The 16,520-nt window shown below is 42.3% G+C and overlaps 1 protein-coding gene across 6 annotated transcripts in view; it reads left to right on the top strand.

The window, feature by feature from the left end:
- Nucleotides 1-16,520, top strand: part of LOC139545727 (protein prune homolog 2-like) — an 80,325-nt gene that overhangs the window by 13,443 nt on the left and 50,362 nt on the right. For 4 of the 6 annotated variants that reach the window (XR_011669117.1, XM_071353804.1, XM_071353801.1 and 1 more), the window contains exons 2-6: nt 2,566-2,670; nt 2,956-3,158; nt 3,374-3,537; nt 4,766-4,918; nt 6,062-6,156. Coding sequence is in view for 5 of the 6 variants with exons in the window: in XM_071353804.1 (XP_071209905.1) it covers nt 2,566-2,670; nt 2,956-3,158; nt 3,374-3,537; nt 4,766-4,918; nt 6,062-6,156 (720 nt within the window). In the remaining variant the exon portion in view is untranslated. Of the gene's footprint in view, nt 1-2,565; nt 2,671-2,955; nt 3,159-3,373; nt 3,538-4,765; nt 4,919-6,061; nt 6,157-16,520 lie in introns of those variants that run through there. The other 2 variants (XM_071353802.1, XM_071353805.1) reach the window with 2 other exon arrangements.

Raw genomic sequence — 16,520 nt, 5'->3', positions numbered from 1 at the left:
GTTGTCATGCTGGAATGAATTGGCAGTTGGTTTTGAATCAGAATGGCAGTTACATTTTGAATTGACCAAAAAAGTCCATATAGAACTCTTTCTTTATCTAAGAGTGTCACGCCCTGACCTTAGTTCCTTTCTTATGTCTCTATTTTGGTTTGGTCAGGGCGTGAGTTGGGGTGGGCATTCTATGTTTTTTTTCTCTATGTTTTCTTTTCTATGTATTTGGCCTGGTATGGTTCCCAATCAGAGGCAGCTGTCTATCATTGTCTCTGATTGAGAACCATACTTAGGTAGCCTTTTCCCACCTGGTGTTTGTGGGAAGTTGTTTCCTGTTTTGTGTTGTTTCACCTTTCAGGACTGTTTCGATTTTCGTTGTTTTCACTTTGTTATTTTGTATTTTCGTGTTCAGTTATAATAAATTAACATGGACACTTACCACGCTGCGTTTTGGTCCGATCTATCCTGTTCATCAGATGAAGAAGATCGTTACAAAGAGTGTATGCTTTTATTAAACATTATTTCCTCTTGCTTCTTGATAGTATTTAGTTTGCAAAAGCACAAGTTTGTTTGAACCTTGTAGTTTGCCACTCAGACCTCGGCACAATGTTTCAAAATATGAATTCGATCTTCCCCTTGCCGTAGTGAGCTAATGGTGTTGGACGTCAACTAGCCATTTTTATGACCATGCGAAATCATGCCCCTGAATTTAAAATGGATTAAATTTAGATTTTGTGTCACTGGCCTACACACAATATCCCACAATGTCAAAGTAGAACTATGTTTTTAGAAATGTTTAGACATTTTGTTAAAAATGAAAAGCTGAAATGTCATTTGTCAATAAATATTCAACCCCTTTGTTATGGCAATCCTAAATAAGTTCAGGAGTAGAAATGTGCTTAACAAGTCACATAATAGGTTGAACGGACTCACTCTGTGTGCAATAATAGTGTACAACATCATTTTTTAATGACTTCCTCATCTCTGTGCCCCACACATAAGTAAGTAACATAACTGTAAGGTCCCTCAGTCGAGCAGTGAATTTCAAACACAGATTTAACCACAATGACCAGAGAGGTTTTCCAGTGCTTCGCAAAGAATTGGTAGATGGGTAAACACTTTTTTATAGACATGTAATATCATTTTGAGCATGTTGAAGTTATTAATTACACTTTGGGTGGTGTATCAATACACCCAGTCACTAAAAGAAATCCAGGCCTCCCCCTAACTCAGTTACCGGAGAGGAAGGAAACTGCTCAGAGATTTCACCATGAGGCCAATGATGACTTTAAAACAGTTACAGAGTTGAATGGCTGTGACATGAGAAAACTGAGGATGGATCAACAACATTGTAGTTATTCCACAACACTAACCTAAATGACAGAATGAAAAGAAGGAAGCCTGTACAGAATACAAATTTTCCAAAACATGCATCTTGTTTGCAATAAGGCACTAAATTAACATTTGGCAATGAAATTAGCATTATGTCCTGAACACAAAGCGTTATATTTGGGGCATATCCAAGACAACACATCACGAAGTCTTCATATTTTCAAGCATGGTGGTGGCTGCATCATGTTATGGGTATGCTTGTCATCGGCAAGGACTAGTGAGTTTTTTTGGGGGGGGATAAAAAAAATGGAATAGAGCAAGATCCTAGAGGAAAACCTGGTTCAGTCTGCTTTCACCAGACACTGGGAGACAAATTCACCTTTCAGCAGGACAATAACCGAAAACACAAGGCCAAATATACACTGGAGTTGCTTCCCAAGACGACAATCCTGAGTGGCCTACTTACAGTTTTGACTTAAATTGGCTTAAAAATCTATGGCAAGACTTGAAAATGGCTCTAGCAATGATCAACAACCAACTTGACAAAGCTTGAAGAATTTTTAAAAGTAATAATGTGCAAATATTGTACAATCCAGGTGTGCAAAGCTCTTAGAGACTTACCCAGAAAGACTCACAGCTGCAATCGCAAAGGTGATTATACATGTATTGGCACAGGGGTGTGAATACTTATGTAAATTAGATATTTCTGTTTTTAATTTTCAATACATTTGCAAAAATGTCTTAAACATGTTTTCACTTTGTCATTATGTGGCAATTGTGTGTAGATGGGTGATTTTAAAAAATCTATCTAATTCATTTTTTAGTTGAGTCTAACACAACAAAATGTGGAATAAGTCAAGGGGTATGAATACTTTCTGAAAGCACTGTGTATATATACAACTTTTTTTAGTAAATGGTTATTTAATCTCATCCAAAGAACCAAAAGTTTCTATATAGAACTCCAAAGAATCATTTTTTTTCTAGGAGTGTATTTGCCAAAACCATTCCAACTCAGAAATGCTTATTTGTAACACTTTTTGGAAGGAAAACTATTTCACTCATATTGTAATTAATTATAGGTCCTATTTCAGGTCATACTACAGTTACTTTAAAATGCTTGCTAATCCACAGAACAGAAAAACAAACTGAAGTGTAAATGTTGCCAATGCAATACCTCTGACGCTGTATGATCTTGTCAACCTCTTCTTTATGTGTGTTTGTTTGTCTTTTTGTTTGTTCCAGGCATCAGGACCTGAGGGTCCTAAAGTCCATGCTGTTCTAGGAGGGGTGGACCCAGATGTAGATTCTGTGGCTTCAACACTTTGTTACGCCTACTTCCTCAACCAGGTAATGTGTGGGGACATGTTCACGTGTGCATGGTATTTATGTATGTGATTTGTGTGTGTGTGTGTTTGCATGTGTCTGTATTGTAGCCTTTGTGTACTTGTTTATGTGTTGAGTTTACGTTTATCTTTGTGTCTTGTATTTGTACTTTCTCTCTGTGTGTGTGTGTGTGTGTGTGTGTGTGTGTGTGTGTGTGTGTGTGTGTGTGTGTGTGTGTGTGTGTGTGTGTGTGTGTGTGTGTGTGTGTGTGTGTGTGTGTGTGTGTGTGTGTGTGTGTGTGTCTCTCAGAAGGAGCGATCAGACTGTGTGTATGTCCCAGTCCTGTGTGGTCAGAAATGTGACGTGGGGTTGCCGGGGGAGACAGTGCGGTACCTTAAGAGGGTTAGGGTGTGTGAGTCTGCTCTGCTGTGGAGAGACGACATCAAACTACTGCAGCTCCACCACAGAGGAAAACTCTCCCTCACTTTGATGAGGGACGATGTGCTCGACAGGTACACGCACACACCCACATATGCGCACACACACAGAATTGATGGGATAAATCATGTGGGTGATATTTTGCGTGTGTTTGTACATTTGGGTGTCTGTATTGTCTGATGTGTGTGTTAGATGGTATATTATGAAAATGTGTGTTTATTGTTTCAGACAGGCCCTGAGGGCTTTGTGCAGATGTAGTGTAATGATCCCCTCCCCCTGTCTGATCCAGCTCCGACTATGAAGCTCTGGAGTCCAGCATCCTCCGAGTGGTCCATCACCACGAGCAACGGGCAGGAGAGGAGGGGGTGTTGTCCATGGCGATGGTGGTCGCCAGGGAGATTCTTCAAGAGGCAGTGGAGCAGATCTGTGCGCCGCTGGGGGAGCTCTTAGGAGGTGAGGGCCGATGGCGCCCCCCTGGGGGTAATGGGCCGACGCAGGACACACACAAAGACCCCCGATATGACTCGGTTAACACCCACCAGGAGAGAGGGTGTGTGCATGGCCGAGGGAGGGGAATGAAGAGTAACAAGTCATGACATCTAGACAGAACGAGAATAGAAGAAAGACTGTCAGAATGTGTACATGTGCGTCTGCCTGTGTGTGCTTCTTTCAGCCCCTCTGGGTTCCTGGGTTTGTTGTATTTGACACTTTAAACACACCGTTAGGATTCACTACCTCTGACATGGCAGGTGTGTGCGTGCGTGTGTGCATGCATGAGTGCATGGTGTGTGTGTGTGTTCTTCCCCCTGCCAATAAATCAGTCAAACAAGCAACCAAGCAAGGAATCTTGTTGTTCTCCAATGCATATCCCTATGTCTTAGCTGTGATTTACCGGATAGTGTGTGTATGTGTGTGCGTGTGTGTATGTGTGGAGGAGAGAACAACTGCCCCTCTCATTGAAGCCATGAATTTCAAGGCCGACCGGGGTACTGCAGGCTCTTGTTTTCAGAAAGCAGGATATCACAATCTTCTAGGGCAATATTTGTGTAAATAAATAAAACATTAGGAGACAGTCATGGTACCAATAATTGCTTCGATTACACCAAATGTATGTGCTTGAACCATTTGATTTAAAATCGCACACAGAAAAAGGTTATTAGCATAGTTTCGTTGCTACTGGCAGCCTGCAGTATCCCGGTCAGCCTTCAAGAAGAGGCAGCACTGAGCTAATCTGCAACGTCACTTCCCCCGAGCGGCTCAAACTACGCATGCTATGTCTTGAGAATCTCCCGCATGAGACGCCATCTTAGCAAGCTTAAATCGACTTCCCGAGCTTCAAATGTGCCGTTGAGTCGTCACATGGGAATGAACGGCGTGAGGTCATCGACGGCTTTGTCCATTCATATACAGTCAAGGGTGCTGTGTTTTACGGAGCACAGCACCACCCAACAGCTCCTGACTGTGATGAGTTGAACTGATGTCACTGACATCACTTTGTGAGAGTACCTCTGTATGATATGATGGTCTTGATGCAGTGTCCCTGAGATATTTGCGGCCTGTACATTCCTCCTCCGGGTGGTTTCAGTGCCATTTACAAACATAACAGGATGACATGGTCTAATATAACACCAATGACTGACTATCGGTTTGTTTTTGATGCAGCCTGTGTGTGTTTTCTCAGAGGCCCTGCGGCTGCAGTCAGAGGGGATGTGGATAAAAGTTGGCCACTGCTCGGTGGACCTGGAGGAGCTGCTGAGGGCATTGGAAGAGAGAAGTAGCATCTCCCCCTATGATGTCACAACCGGTCCTAACGCTGGCGAGGCCCAGCTTCAAGGTGTGTGTTTACAGCTGGCTAGATTGTGTCCGTCTGTCCGTCTGTCTGTCTGTGTGAGGCGATATAACTCATGAAGTGGACAATTTAATTGGAATTAGGGCAATGGAATTGGACTTGAATTGGAGTTAGGCTGTTTGGGAAATTGTAAAAGATATAGTTGGAATTGAATTAGAATTCAGAATTGAATAAACTCTAATTCAATGACATGTACTTTGTATACACTGAGTGAACAAAAACCTGCTCTTTCCATGACAGACTGACCAGGTGAATCCAGATGCAAGCTATGATACCTTATTGATGTCACTTGTTAAATCCACTTCAATCTGTGTAGATGAAGGGGAGGAGACAGGTTAAAGAAGGGTTTTTAAGCCTTGAGTCAACTGTCATGGATTGTGTATGTGTGCCGTTCAGAGGGTGAATAGGCAAGACAAAATATTTAAGTGCCTTTGAACGGGGCATGGTAGTAGATGCCAGGCACACCGGTTTTAGTGTGTCAAGAACTGCAATGCTGCTGGGTTTTTCACGCTCAACAGTTTCCCTTGTGTATCAAGAATGGTCCACCACCCAAAGGACATCCAGCCAACTTGACACAACTGTGGGAAGCATTGGAGTCAATATGGGCCAGCATCCCTGTGGAACGCTTTCAACACCTTGTAGAGTCCATGCCCTGGCGAAATTGAGGCTGTTCTGAGGGCAAAAGGGGGTGCTGTTCAATGTTAGGATGTTTTGTACACTCAGGTTTTTAAAAATAATTTCACATTTGTATCGATATATTTGTATCTACATTATAGCTGGACTGCTGTGCTTAAACAGTGACATTACACATGCAGTATATTTCTAATTAATATTAGGCGGCTTCAATTACTATTTACCTCTTCCAAACGTGTACTCCCATCGGTGAAAAGTGTGTGTGTGTGTGTCCTCGTTGCAGGAGAATATTGGTAATTGAATTGAATTAGTGGTATTACAGGGAGCAGACATTTGTTGGAATTTGTGGAATTGACCCCGAACCCTGCAATCTATACATTCTGTGTGTGTGTGTGTGTGTGTGTGTGTGTGTGTGTGTGTGTGTGTGTGTGTGTGTGTGTGTGTGTGTGTGTGTGTGTGTGTGTGTGTGTGTGTGTGTGTGTGTGTGTGTGACAGGTATGGATATAGAGCAGATGTTTCTGAAGGAGCTGAAGGAGTTCTCTGATGGGGAGATGACCATGTCTTTCACCACTGTGCCAGTAGATCTGGAGGTAAGATCAACGGTCATTAGCAAAACAAAACTAGAAAAGGAAAATAAACTCATTTTACCCTTTGGTTAGCCTGATATAGTTATTGTGTGTTTACAGTAAAATTGTGTCATAAAATGTAATGATAACAATGCCCTAATCCAACTTGACTGGCAAATCGAAGGAGTCCGAAGCAAAAAGTTGTAGCTATAATGCTTTTAAAATAGAAGTGATGACACAACAAAGAACTCAAAACTTTTGGTGTCAGGTAGAAATTTCAGTATTTCTTTCCCCATTTGACTTAATCCTAAACTTTTTATGGCAACTTTTAATGACACAGACTTTTTCCTTTTTTTATGGGACCCTCTGTGTTCTTTTGCATTGAGATGTTATGGAAATAGGAGCCTAAATACGTGTGTCACAGCCAGGTGCACCACACTGGGCTCTGCATTTTAAACCCCTACCTGTCCAAACCACTTCCACTTCTTACTGTGGAAACTAAAAGCCACAAGGGAGCAAGACTCGAGACCTTCTCTCTCTCTCTCTCTCTCTCTCTCTCTCTCTCTCTCTCTCTCTCTCTCTCTCTCTCTCTCTCTCTCTCTCTCTCTCTCTCTCTCTCTCGCTCTCTCTCTCACACATAGAGGGTGCTTCCAGACACCCGCGTGCTAGTGCTTTTGTCTCCCTCCCTGCTCTCTCTCCGCTGCAACTTCTAATGTGTCTCTCCAATTCATTTATTATTTCTTTATATCTTTTTCTTTTCCAAAGCCATTTTTCTCCCCTGCTGCCTGGCGTGCGATATTAGGGTATGTGTAAAATAAATGATGTCTATAGCTGTAGGGGTAGCTCTGCCTCCCCCGGAACTACCTACGTCTAAGGAACATTAAACATCATATCCTCGTTTAGCGAATAAATAACCGTTCATTTGAATGGCTTTGTGCGCTGGACTTCTGTGCATATTTTACCAGCCCAAGGAGAGGGCCCATTAGGGACTTAATATAGAATAAATGGCCAGGGGCGTCGGTGGCGTCAGTGGACGCGCGACTCAGCAGCGTCATGGTGGGTTACTAATGACCTGCGAGGGCTCCAAATGAATCCGTTATATGCATGTCATTTGCAGTATGTATATATTTATATATTATTTTTTAATTGTGTTTGAGAAGAACAAAACGCTAAGCACATCATTTAGGTTTGCCTTAAATGCTTTTCAAAAACTAAATAAATTAGATTCAATTAGCCCATAATGGAGTGTGTGTGTGTGCCTCTTCTTTAGTGTGTGTGTTTATCTTTGTGTATGTGTGTGGGTGGGTGGGTAAAGAGAGAGGGATTGGAGATTTTTACCAGTGCTGTGGAAGCGATTTGTAGCGCTGATTGTCTTGTTAGCACAAGAGTAAGCCCCAGAGTGTGTTGGGTATAAGTACTTATGTGGATAGATACATGGACAAATATACATCAGTCTGCCTGTATGTAGTGCAACAGTGTTGAAGAGAAGAGAGTGAGGAGTAGGGGTTAGCGAGACGGATATCAATCCATAAGGAAGACAGTTCCAATCCACTGTCTCTGCCTCTGGTGGATCTACATTAGTAATACATTATTATTATCATTCAGACATCTGTACACCCGTCACTGTGTCTGTGTCTCTGTCTGTAGCACTGCACTGATCCATGTAGGTCACACTTTATTTGGATAGTCCCCTATAGATGATCTACAGATGCTCAAACTATCAACCAACTATCAATGAGGGCGACTCTGTTGATGTGCAGCAGCTTTCTAGGGTTAGGTTAGGGTTAGGTTTGGAGTTACAGGGGTTAGGGTTAAGTTAGGGTAGAGTTAGGGCTAGTGGATAGTTCATTGAGATGTTGTTCAGTGAGTTGACCATCTACTGAACATTTTACAAACAATCTATTTGGGGACTATCCAAATAAAGTGGTACCGACTGTGTCTGTGTTGCTAGGTATTGCTGTGACTGTATGTTAGTCTCTGTGAATGTAGTCTCTGTGCTTCTCTGACTCAGTGTAAGCAAAGCGAGGCAATCAGCCCTAAGTGCCTCTAACTTTCACAAAAACCCATTTACCAAAATGGGAGCATTTATTTATTATTTAGCAAATTGACTTGTTGCTAATCTTCTTTGGTGGAAAAACAAATAGCGATTTCTCCCACTCTTCAGGGTGATTGAGCCATCTGGATCACTCTCTCTCTCTTTATCTCTTCCTCTCTCTCTCTTTTCCACTTTCTCTTCTGTAGTAATGAAGTTACTTGTATAAGTTACATTTCGGTAACTTATACAAGTTTAATCCAGTTTAACCAAGTTCCAAGTTTTGTACAGTAGAACGTGCCTAAACTTTCTTTCCTTACACAAATATCAAAACAAAACCAGCTTCCATTATCCTACAAATAATACTTAAAGCAGGGGTCTTCAACCTTTTCTTGACCAGAGACCCCTCCCAGGCAAACCGGCAACCCAGGGACCCCCATTAAACATCATACATATCAGGTAAATGATAATAGGAAGGAGAAGTAATCAACATTTTTAAAAGAATAGATTTGGTAGATAGTTTTTCATAATTTTTTACCTCCCCACATTATAGTTAATAGGCTATGTTGTTATTAGTATAAAGGTAACTTCAAACACATTTTCGATAAGAGCAGCTGTTTAACTATTTTTAACAGAGGTTAGCCAAGAAATATAAAAAAAAGTGTTTAATTATTATTATAATAATTTTATTTACAATAATTTCACGGACCCCCTGCAGTACCTCCGCGGACCCCCGGTTGAATACCCCTGACTTAAAGGAACATTTTTATGACATTTGAAACCAATCTTAATGGTTTTCTTACTTTGAGAGAAGTTACAGTCGGGTCCAAATTTATTGGGACCCTTGATAAAGATTATCAAAAAAAGATAAAATAAAATAAATCAAATATAGAGCTATATTGTATGTAGAGAAATACAATTGTTCCGAGAAAGAGATTTTGTTTAACAAGTAATCTTTTTTCTCATAAAGATAGGACAGTGTCAAAAGATTCTAATAAATAAAGTAAAAGAATCTGCATTAATATTCTACTTTTTAGTCTCAGTTTCAGGAACTGCATAGTGGCCTTCCATGGCTTCCTGTTTTACTGGGGTATAAAAATGAGGTACACGAATGTAAAATCCCTTTGTCATCCATCACCATGGGAAAAGCCAAAGAGCTCGCAAATGAAAATAGACATGGTTGTTGACCTTGATAAGACAATGGGTAAAAAAAAAAGAATATATACCACTTACCACTATTAGGGCAACACTTAAGAAGTTTAAAACAGCTGGAACAGTGGTAAACTTGCCTGGTATTGGACGCAAGTGTATCTTGTCATGCACAGTGAGGAAGATAGTTCAGGAGCCCAAAAAAAATCCAAAGGCCAAAGTTGGAGAATTACAGGACTTGGTTGTATCTTAGGTTCACCAAGTCTCCAGATCTACAAGACATATCCCCATGCACACATCAACATCCACAAAGAAATCGTTAATTGACCACAAAATCAACATTTTGCATTCGCCATCTAAACCTGTGGTTTGAGTTGAAGAAGGCAGTCGATAAGCGTAGACCAAAAGACATCTACAATCTGGAAAGAGGCTCAGTGCCTCGCAAGGGGAGGTTGCCAGAGTATTGAAAACAGGTTTCATAATTATTGGCACCCCATCTTAAAAAATATATAATATTACTTTATAAACACAATCTCTCTCGCTGAGCAATTATATTAGTATAAAATAATATAATTTCACATTTTTTAAGCATACGGTAAATATTAGTATTATTATATATTATATAATATATAATATTATTAATATTAATATTATATTTTAATTATTTATTTCATATAGTCTTTTTATCTCATCTTTATCAAGGGTGGCAATAATTTTGGACCTGACTGTATGTAATCTGCCTTAGAATTTTAATACAAGCGAATACATGCCACATAGTTTTTCATTGTCAACGTGTTTATTTTTCATTGGTTAACATTTTAAAAGAATATGCCTAAACAGAACAAATGGAAGGCTGACAAATATTAGAAGATGCAGGGTCTTGGTGTTTTCTGCTAAGCTAACGGCAAGCCCGGTAATTAGCCGCGGCAGATGAAGCGTTGGTTGGCGTCGGCGTGCTGGGGAGTTGATGAACTGTAGGAGAGATAGAAGCCTGCAGCCACGTGCATAGAGACGTTACCATATTCATGAGAGAGAGAGAGTGTGTGTGTTTGTGTAGACATGCCAGTTTGTTTGAATGTGAGTTCGACATTTCTTTTGTCGTGGTTTTACCTGCCATTTTAGCTGGGTGCAAAGATTGTGTACTATGTTTGTAGTTGGGTATTTTATGTCAGTGTTTTGTGTTTGTGTTCCTGTGTATCATCATTGTGTTTGACTGGGTTAGAGGGTATGTTAATGTTGTTTGTCATTCGTCTCCGAGCCCTCCTGTTTGTTTATGCCAGGCCAGTTTTACCCAGCACCCCTTGCAAATAATTATCCGTGCTAATTATGGGCCTGCAGTCACGGAGCTCTAAATGCCTTTCTGATGAGATGGGATGAGGGATAGCAGGTGCAGGGCGGCCCTCCCAGGGACTAAGATTGAAGAGTAGGCCTCTCTCTCTTCCTCCCTCTCCTTCTCTCTCGTTCCTTCCTTCTCCCTCTCTCTCTCCCTCCTTCCTCTTCTCTCCTTTAGGTCAAGCAGGTGATGGTGTCAGTTTGGGACTCAGACATCTCTACCCCCCCAAACAGACAGAGCCTCCAGGGCCTGTTTTCATAAAGCGTCTCTGATTAGGAGTGCTGATCTATGATAAATTGTCTTTTAGGTTGTAATGAATGTGATTACATGGACAGGGGGGGGACCGGATCCTAGATCTGCACTACTACTCTGAGATGCTTTGTGAAATAGGGCCCAAGTTTCAAGTTTTAATGTCACATGCACAAGTACAGTGAAATGCCTTTCTTGCCAACTCAAAGCCCAACAATGCAATGATCAATAACAATGTAATACTAGAAAAACAAACACGAGAAATAAGAAGGAATATGAAGAACACAATAAGTTTGGAAGCGTACTTTATACATACTTTATACCATATTTACAATGTCCAGGGGTACTGAAGTGATGGAGGTAGATATGTATAGGGGTAAGGTGACTAGGCATCAGGATGTAAGATAAACTGAGTAGCAGCAGCTTGTATGTGAGTGGGTGTGCGTGTGTGTGTAGAGTCAGTATAAATGGATGTGCATATGTGTGAGTGAGCAGATGATGGAGTGAGTGTGAATGTGTAGGGCCCTGTGAGTGTGCATAAAGACAAGAAATACACACCAGCTGATATAGAAGCCCTGGATGGCAGGGAGCATGGCCCCAGTGATGTACTGGACTGTCCGCACCACCCTCTGTAGCGCCATGTGATCAAGGGCGGTGCTGTTGCCATACCAGGCAGTGATGCAGCCAGTCAAAACACTTTCAATGTTACAGCTGTAGAACTTTTTGAGGATTTGAGGGCCCATGCCAAACTTTTTCAAACTCCTGAGGGGGAAGAGGTGTTGTTGCGTCTTCTTCACGACTGTGCATGTTTGTTTGGACCATTTTAAGTCTTTAGTGATTTGGACACCGAGGAACTTGATGTGGATGGGGGCGTGCTCGCGATACTTACACCACACTGACGTTAGCACACCAGTTGGAGTTGATATAGAGGCAAACTCCCCCCCTCGTTTTCCTCGACTCCACTGTCCTGTCCGCCCAGTGAATGGAGAATCCATTGAGTTGGATAGCCATGGAGGGTATCTTGTCCAAGAGCCATGTTTCAGAAAAGCAAAGAATATTGCAATTTCGAGAGTCCGATTGGGTAGCAAATTCCCGATCAGACGTCATCCATCTTGTTATCGAGTGTCTGTACATTAGCCAGTAGAATGGAGGGAAGAGGTGGCCGGTTCTTCGCTTAATCTCACCCGGATCCCCCTCTTGCCTCTGTAATGCCGGGGTTTCCTCTTGGCTAGCCCGAGAATTACAGAGAGAGCCCAGGGTAGATGGGTCGAAGTTGAGTCCACAATTGGGGTAAGTAACTGCTGATCTGATGTTCAAAAGTTTTTGTCGGTTGTAAGAAATAATAACGGATACATTTCGTGAAAATAAAGTAAAAATAAACAACAAACTAATCACAAAATAGCCAAGTTGGGTCGGAACTTGCAAAACGGCGAACATCCAGTATGGCGCCCTGTAAGGTCTGTGGATGAGGAATCAGGAAGGAGTGCCCTGTGAGATCAGGCCTAATGTCAGAACCCACAACCAAATCTCGTGCTAGCTGGCTACTGTGTGAAAGTCAGTCACGAGAGATTAGATGAAGCTTGACCAGGACATCAGTCATATCGGTCTTTGAAAAGACAAGGAGTGTAGCGAATTTCAGAAGCACCCTATGCTTGCTTTAGAGATATGATTTGGCCAATGGCTATACTTTTAGTTTTAGTATATGCTTCTCTGTTTTAATGTTTGTAAGTATGTGGTGACGGCTTGCTCACTAGACTCGTTGTGCCATTGTTTGAGACATAACCCTCCCTTTGAGTTGCTTTGGGCAAAAAGGCCAATGGTGGAAAAGTAAACAAAAAAAAATGCATCTGTAGATTCCAGCCCCAAATCTTTTCCCTTGTTGGGTTAATCAAGGACACGGAGAAGAATATGCGATAGACATTCATGCGTATGTCGTGTGTCAAACTTTTACCCCCCCCTCTACCCCCATCCAGGCTGTCTTCCAAAGTTCCACAGAGTTGTGTGTGGAGCGGATGGTGTCAGCTCGCTCCTTGCCACTCCATTTGCTGTAGCTGTACTGCTGTGATCACAGACAGACGTATAAATCAAACCTAGCTTGATGGATTCATCAGGGCAACGAAACGATCGCCTCAGAAGAGTGCCGGAGCTCTCTGAGCATCGTGTTTCTGACAGAAAGGGTATGCAAAGAGCCTAAATGGATGAACGGTTGATTAATTCTTTGCCAGAGATGTTGTCGACAGCAGGAAATGTGTTTTGCTTTGACTGTGTTTGCATGGGAATTTACGCGCGTAGGGCGTGAGTTATGGAGCACAAGTTTATACCTAAGGCTATTCTGCATAATGATGGCAGGTTGGAGAACTTGGAGGAGCCACTAAAGACTTGCTACCTGTGGAGCAAACACAACTAGAGAGAGTGAGGGGAGGGAGGGAGGGAGGGAGGGAGGGAGGGAGGGAGGGAGGGAGGGAGGGAGGGAGGGAGGGAGGGAGGGAGGGAGGGAGGGAGAAAAAGAGGAGAGAGGGAGGGAGGGAGGGAAAGAGAGGGGAGAGGGAGAGAGAATAGATTAGAGAATAAAGGGAAGCTAAGAGGCAGAGAATCTGAGATGAAGAGATGAAGAGAGTGAGTTGAACACGGAGAAGGAACAAATGATCAAAAGAAAGAAAGGCATTAGCTATGTATGGCTTTACCTCCCATGTTCAACTTGTTAATCCAGTTACATTGACCAAAATATTCATTATTTGTAATGATATATGAATAGTATTCAAGTGTTTTTATTGAGACATCTTTGATCCTCTACATTAGTGGGGTGGGGTAAGGGGAGGAAAGCAAGAGGCTCATACAGGAGTTTAAGTAGGCGGAATGACTGGGGAAGGTGGGAGTCAATCTTCATGGGGGGAAGAGCTCTTTAGAAGTAACTCAGACTTAGATGGAAAGTTTAGAAGATGTGGTCTGTGCTTTTAGGCAATGCTATCCTGAGGTTAGTAGGGTCTTTCCACGAATATAAAATATTTTGGGTAGACCTTAACATGAGGGACAGATGTAAATGGATCACTAATCACATGAAATAAATAATAATCTTAAGAAATGACTGTCAAAGCAACAACATAACTAGAGCTTTACAATGATGGTGAAAACGTTGAGACATTTTGGGGATAAAAGTGGGTTAACATTTTCCTAGGTCGGAAAAACATGACGAGGGACATATCAAAATTCGGATTTCTTTATTCATATAAAGCTTTTTATTGCTAAAAAAAAATCTGTGTTCAGAACACTTTATGTAATATAACAGACTTTAAAATGTCAGTATTGGTGCACAATTTCTACTTAAAATATCAAAGGGACGCAAAATGTACTCTATTCGTGACCCAGTAAGTGAAATTGTAGCTGATGATTTGGGGATGTTGGGGGGCTGGCATGGGGGGGATGTTGGGGGGCTGGCATGGGGGGGATGTTGGGGGGCTGGCATGGGGGGGATGTTGGGGGGCTGGCATGGGGGGGGGATGTTGGGGGGCTGGCATGGGGGGGATGTTGGGGGGCGGGCATGGGGGGGGCATGGGGGGGATGTTGACTCGTGTTACAAACAAATGGTAGACAGACTGTGGCTCTGCGTGTTATCTGGAAGATTTGTGCTTCACGTTCTCTCTGTTTTCGTGTGTGTGTGTTTGTGTGTGTGTGTGTGTGTGTGTGTGTGTGTGTGTGTGTGTGTGTGTGTGTGTGTGTGTGTGTGTGTGTGTGTGTGTGTGTGTGTGTGTGTGACCAATGTGTGTGCACATATCGGTATCACTGTTTGCGTAATTGAATTCATGAGTGGACTGTGGACATGTAATATACAGTGTGCGTGCGCACTCGTTCGTGTGCACGTGTGTGTTCATATAAAGTATGTGTTCGCGCATTTGTGTGTGTGTGTGTGTGTGTGTGTGTGTGTGTGTGTGTTTTTTCCTGTGTGAGTGAGTGAATATGTGTGTTTTTAACAAAGCTGGGGAGGCCTCATTGCACTCATCAGGATATCGCTGGTGAAAAATGACTGTGTCGCCGGGGTGACAGTTGTGTGTGAGCAGATTGATGGGGCTCTCCCTGACAGCAGCCATATTGTGCAGGGGGAGAGCCGAGAGAGAATCCGTGTGGCCCTCATCCACGCAGGTTAATATTGACTCAGCCTGGGCAACACCACGCCTACAGCAGCCATCCATCACTACTACTGGGCCTTTGCACACCACACAGGCACGGACCACACAACTCATGACACACGCTCGCGTACACACACACTAGCTCAGGCGCGTGCACACGCACAAGCACACACATATAAAGTACCAGTCAAAAGTTTGGACACACCTACTCATTCAAGGCTTTTTCTTTATTTTGACTATTTTCTACATTGTAGAATAGTGAAGACATCAAAACTATGAAATGACATATATGGAATCATGTCGTAATCAAAACAGTGTTGAACAAATCAAAATATATTTTAGATTTTTCAAAGTAGCCACCCTTTGCCTTGATGACAGCTTTGCACACTCTTGGCATTCTCTCAACCAGCTTCACCTGGAATGCTTTTCCAACAGTCTTAAAGGAATTCCCACATATGCTGAGCACTTGTTTGCTGCTTTTGCTTCACTCTGCGGTCCAACTCATCCCAAACCATCTCAATTGGGTTGAGGTCGGGTGATTGTGGAGGCCAGGCCATCTGATGCAGCACTCCATCACTCTCCTTCTTAGTCAAATAGCCCTTACACAGCCTGGAGGTGTGTTTGGGTCATTGTCCTGTTGAAAATCAAATGATAGTCCCACTAAGCGCAAACCAGATTGGATGGCATATCGCTGCAGAATGCTGTGGTAATCATGCTGGTTAAGTGTGCCTTGAATTCTAAATAAATCACCAACAGTGTCACAAGCAAAGCACCCCCACACTATCACACCTCCTCCTCCATGCTTCATGGTGGGAACCACACTCTACGTCTCTCAAAGACACAGTGGTTGGAAGCAAAAATCTCAAATGAAGTTGAGATGTGTCTGTTACTTGAACTTTGTGAAGCATTTATTTGGGCTACAATCTGAGGTGTAGTTAACTCTAATGAACTTATCCTCTGCAGCAGAGGTAACTCTGGGTCTTCCTTTCCTGTGGCGGTCCTCCTGGGAGCCAGTTTCATCATAGCTCTTGATGGTTCCTGTGACTGGACTTGAAGAAACTTTCAAAGTTCTTCAAATGTTCTGCATTGACTGACCAGGTCTTAAAGTAATGATGAACTGTCATTTCTCTTTGCTTATTTGAGCTGTTCTTGCCATAATATGGACTTGTTTTTTTTTTACCAAATAGAGCTATCTTCTGTATACCACCCCTACCTTGTCACAACACAACTGATTGGCTCAAAATACATCAAGAAGGAAATAAATTCCACAAATTAACTTTTAACAAGGCACACCTGTTAATTGAAAAGCATTCAAGGGGACTACCTCATGAAACTCGTTGAGAGAATGCCAAGACTGTGCACATGTGCATTAGCTAGTCACTTCCTATACTGTGTTACAATAGTTAATTTTTTATAAACTGCTTCCTGTGTCTCAGGACACATTTTAACAGTTTCTCTCCAGTCTAAATTGTTATGCCAGACTGAGTGAACAAGTTTCTTT

The sequence above is a fragment of the Salvelinus alpinus genome, chromosome 19 (assembly GCF_045679555.1).
Source record: "Salvelinus alpinus chromosome 19, SLU_Salpinus.1, whole genome shotgun sequence".
Classification (NCBI taxonomy): domain Eukaryota; kingdom Metazoa; phylum Chordata; class Actinopteri; order Salmoniformes; family Salmonidae; genus Salvelinus; species Salvelinus alpinus.
This window is presented reverse-complemented; position numbering and strand designations above follow the sequence as displayed.